Source organism: Solanum verrucosum, unplaced genomic scaffold (genome assembly GCF_900185275.1).
Source record: "Solanum verrucosum unplaced genomic scaffold, falcon-dt-bn FXZP01000060.1, whole genome shotgun sequence".
NCBI lineage: Eukaryota > Viridiplantae > Streptophyta > Magnoliopsida > Solanales > Solanaceae > Solanum > Solanum verrucosum.
The window spans coordinates 11620193-11625146 of record NW_026020129.1 but is presented as its reverse complement, the minus strand read 5'-3'; the positions used below and the strand labels follow the sequence as shown (position 1 = coordinate 11625146).

Here is a 4954-nt window from a genome sequence, read left to right as displayed (position 1 = left end):
ATGCTTCCTTCTTTAGCTCATGAACAAAGTCACTTATCTTTTTTTATATTTAAAAAGTTATTTAACTTTCCAATTAGTTTTTTAATAAAAAGGCGCTTGACTTTTCACGCCAAAAAATAAAATATTTCAAACCCAAATCATTTAAATTTGTTTATATGGTTGACAAATGGTTGAAAAAAAATAATTCTTCTAACAGCAAATTAATTGACTTGGACTTTGTAATGAGTAATAACTAATGACCGGCGCTTTAGTGGAAGACTTGGCCTGAAATTGGAGCAAAGTGCCCGACACAACCTAAGTAAACGGATTCTTTTCCATCAGTAACACACTAAGGAAGTAAACGAATCTAATAATGAAATGAGTTTAATAATTTCTTTTTGTTCTAAAAACTCAAGTGGTTACACCATTAAAAAAAGTAGACACGTATATTATTTTCCGGCATGAAACGATTTCTTGAGTCAAAGTTAAATGACTCATTCCTAAAATCTTCTATTACTTTTACTTTTTTGGTGACTCGAACCCACAACTACTCTTGTTGATTAATTACCATTAGTTTGAATGATTTTTTTAAGTAATCAACACTCATGATAAATTGTGTATAAGATTATTTAGTGCTTGCCGTTAGATAAAATGTAAGTAGTTTGATAGGTAAACGAAACTCATAAGTCACTTCAATGATCATAACAAAGAGAATAAAATTATGTAGAAGCAATTTATTTCATACTATTCCAATTTCTAACAAAACAGATATTCCAACAACACATAATTAGAGGACTCTTATATTTGGTGGTCAAGTTGTTGCATTTAACTATAAATAGGAAGGCAAATACACAAGTATAGAGTAAAACAAGGTTTGAAGAAAATATTAAAAGTTTATCAAGAGGTTCAACCACCAACAAACTTTTTTCTTTTCCCTTATTTTCAGAGACTTCCGGCAATGTTTTTAATGATCTGTTACCAGTAATTGCGTACCCTCTTTATTTATCTATCTTCTTCTCCTCTCCCACCAATTTTTTCTACAAATACACGTTTTCCCAAAATAATCCCCAAATCAAGAAATTTGTATGAAAACACACCAACAAACCTAAAAGATTATAGTGGCATTGGCACTTTGAGCTTTTTCAAGTTAATGGGTGCCTTGCCATTCTGAAAAAACACTAGCTACTTTTTTATTTTATTTTTTTGCCAAAAGTCCTCTGTTTTTTCATTGTGGTGATCAAACTTAAGGGAAAAAAAAGAAGAAGCAATGATGGCGGCGATTAAAGAAAATGCAAGATCAAGCCTCATAGTAGCAGGCAGAGTAATGAACGAAGCCATTAGCTTCTTAGTTTTCATTATCCTCGACATTCTTGATTTTATCCTCTGTTATACTTACAAAGTAATCGATTTCATAATCGAAGCAGAGTGGAAACCCTGTTATTGCTCTTCCATTAAAGAAGTCATAACAAGCAGCGGCTCAATCTTGGTCTCCGAACGAGGAGAGTCCAAGATAGTGTGTCTGACTTCTTCGAGCAAACTACGTCTCGAAGAAATTTCAGACACACTTTACACTCGGCCATCATTGATGGCGGAGGTGTCAAAATTGACAGTGAATGAGCTGAAACGCCGGAAATTTGACAATGCGGGTGTGATACAACAGTCATGTGAGAGGTTGAAAAATGGAAGTGTCCGTTCAACTTTTACTGTTAATTCCACCATAGTGGAAATGCTCCAAGGCAAAATGGGTGGCCAGAAACCTCATGATGTTACTCCTAGGTGGTCGGATTGTGATTGCAACACTTGTAATTCTTGGTCCTCTTCTTGCAAAGATTCACTTTTTGTCCGAGTTGATGGTGCCAAAGGTATGTTTAGTAAGTTAAAGACTTCTTTTTATTTTTCTTTTTACACGTTTTTAATTAACACATGATCCGTTTGTTTGACATATATCAGCAAACTTTGAAGAAGATGTAATCTTCATTCATGGGTTCATTTCATCATCAGCATTTTGGACAGAGACATTATTTCCAAACTTTTCAAAGGCAGCAAAATCAAAGTATCGTTTATTTGCAGTGGATCTGTTAGGATTTGGAAGGAGTCCAAAGCCAAGTGATTCACTTTACACAATAAGAGAACATCTAGAGATGATTGAGAAATCAGTTTTGGAGGCACACAAAGTGAAATCTTTCCACATTGTGGCACATTCTTTAGGTTGTATTTTGGCTCTAGCACTAGCTGTAAAATATCCTGGATCAGTCAAATCCCTCACTTTAATTGCACCGGTAAGGAGCTAATAACAGTTTTGAACATGAACATGAACATGAAAAGCCATATTCATATTATTTTATTTGATGATGACATTTATTTATTTATTTATTATGACAGCCATATTTTCCAACACCAAAGGGTGAACAAGCGACGCAACATATGATGAGAAGAATAGCACCAAGGCGGGTGTGGCCACCAATAGCGTTTGGGGCGTCCATAGCATGTTGGTATGAACACATAAGCAGAAGTGTTTGCCTAGTCATATGCAAGAACCATCGTTTGTGGGACTTTCTCACCAAACTTGTTACCAGAAACAGGTCCGTCTAATTTTCAAAACATTTTCCTACCCACATTTACTTCTTCGGGGTCAAAATTGCCTATGATCATGAAATACAATAAGTTTTTCACGTTTAACTTAGAATAGATAAGATATCTGCGGTCTTAAAAAAATGTGGGCACGCTAGTTCGGATTTACCGGGGTCAATCCAGACGTACACCAGAATGGAAAGGGAGAACAAATTAAGAGTAATTTGTATGTTTCTTTTATGTTAAGAGTAAATCGATCGAGTACTAACATGTATTTGTGAGTACCCTTGATTGTGGCATCTGTGTGAGAGTTTGTACTCCCTCCGTTTCATTGATTAGACACTCCTCTTAATAAAGTTTACTAAACTAACAATATTCTTTAAAAAATTTAATTTGATTAATAATACTTCATGTAGTCATTTATTGATAAAAGTAGTGTGGAAAGAAAATGATAAATTTCTTTAGATTTGCCAAAACAAATGTTTTTTTTAAAAATAAATCAAATAATATAAAATGGAAGGAATATTTATTGTCTCAGGACTAGTTGATGTGAACTTACGATACTTGTACGTGGCTACTATTTGCCTAAAATCCCCATGTTGAGCTAAGGAATCATTTAGGCCAACAAATAGATATTTACTCCTCCTAATGAAATTACACAATTAAAGTTGTTTGTCATAGTCCCTTGACTTTACATCCTTCACAAATTTGCATGGTCCACCTCATTTCTTTCTTTTCCTTTTATTCTTTGTTAGGTAGAATTGAAGGATGAGTTTCTCAATCCACCTCATTTAATTTAGGCACCAAGTAGTTTTGTGTTCTCTTCTTTTTAGGTTTTACAGTTGAGTTATGCAAAGACTTATCACCTATGCATCTACCCAAGAAAAATCAAATCAAATCCATATATAGTTAATGGAGAAAATGTGGCATGCATTAAATTAACCAAATAGGCAAGTGGAGGATTAAAGGGGATTCAATTCTAACAGAGAGAAGTAGTAAAGGTGCCTTAAATATTTGCTCTTCATCAACTTTGCTGTAATAAATGTTTGTGTATAGAGAGATGCTAATAAATGGGATTGATTTTCTTTAACTCAAACACCAACCCACCAACTGCATCTACTGCTCCAACCTTTTTCTGCTTCTCCTCAACTTTTTGCTTATCATTTTTTTGCTTGGCTTAGAAGCATTTGTTGTTTCTCCCAATTATAACTCATCAAGCCTTATATTCCACATGACTCATGACTTAACACAGTTGACTATCGAAGGAGATCTCAGTTGACTATTCCACTCCACCCACCAAACTATCGACCAAATAAGGACTGGAAACTAAAGAATATGTAAATAAAGTTAGCTGTATTCTTAGAAGAAGGATACGTATACATTGAATAGTCAAATATTGTTGAGAAATTAGTAGACGACAGACTTTGTATCGTCTAATATAATATTCCAAAACAAGAATTCATGAATTTAATTTATTTTATTTTTTCTTGTTTAGCAAATATAATGAATATATATTTGATGAATACAGGATTAAGACATACTTAATAGAGGGATTTTGCTGCCATACACACAACGCAGCGTGGCATACACTACACAACATCATATGTGGTACTGCTGGAAAAATAGAAGGATACTTAGACATGGTGAGAAACAAGCTAAAATGTGAAGTCACGGTGTTCCACGGTGAAGATGACGAACTTATTCCGGTCGAATGCAGCTATAATGTACAGTCAAGAATTCCTCGTGCACACGTTAAGGTTGTCCAGAAAGAAGATCACATCACCATTGTTGTTCGAAGACAGAAATCATTCGCAAGGGAACTTGAGCAAATTTGGAATAATTCAACTTAATTAATTATGTGAATTCCCCACCATCATTTTTATAAGTAAATTAAAACAAAGAAAGTATTTTTATCGTATAAACCTAAATTAAATTTGGACAAAATCATGAAGGTCTGGTTGAGCTAGCTAGTTTTTTTCTCTCTTCATTTTCTGATTTGTATGTCGATCATGCAAGCTGAATGTAATGTATCAGATATACGTCTAGTTTGAATATTATTCAAGAAAAAGTAATATGGGATATGAAAATGTTTTCTCATCATCTTTTCTATAATCAAACATCATTAAAGGTGCAATGAATATATATATATATGGTCGAAAGCTTTATATTTACTTATTCTTTCCTGTTTATTTATTGTTCAAGCACGTACTCTTCAGCACAAGGATTTAAATTATATTAGGTAACAAAGTAATGAGCTCTTTTTTTTTTTTTTAGTATAACTTACATAAATCACATACTGTAAAGAGTAAATTACATCCTATCCCTACTTTTTTTCTAATTACAATAATCCCTTAAAATTTATACCTTTAGGGTACATAAGTTCCCATCCGGATACATTAATTCA

At 33.4% G+C, this 4954-nt stretch overlaps 1 protein-coding gene across 1 annotated transcript; it reads left to right on the top strand.

Annotated features, from left to right (window-relative positions):
• The first annotated feature begins 1249 nt into the window (after positions 1-1249).
• LOC125826613 (probable lysophospholipase BODYGUARD 3) lies at positions 1250-4495 on the top strand. The gene is made up of 4 exons (XM_049505964.1): positions 1250-1841; positions 1930-2258; positions 2362-2561; positions 4079-4495. The coding sequence occupies exons 1-4, from the start codon at positions 1250-1252 to the stop codon at positions 4398-4400; spliced, it is 1443 nt and encodes a 480-aa protein (XP_049361921.1). The 3' UTR covers positions 4401-4495.
• The last annotated feature ends 459 nt before the right edge of the window (positions 4496-4954 follow it).

Bases quoted from the DNA above. Each gene is read 5' to 3' on its own strand.
- LOC125826613 (XM_049505964.1), top strand. From the start codon at position 1,250: ATGGCGGCGATTAAAGAAAATGCAAGATCAAGCCTCATAGTAGCAGGC. The intron at 1,842-1,929 runs GTATGTTTAGTA...GACATATATCAG, and splicing joins CCGAGTTGATGGTGCCAAAG to CAAACTTTGAAGAAGATGTA. The intron at 2,259-2,361 runs GTAAGGAGCTAA...TTATTATGACAG, and splicing joins CCCTCACTTTAATTGCACCG to CCATATTTTCCAACACCAAA.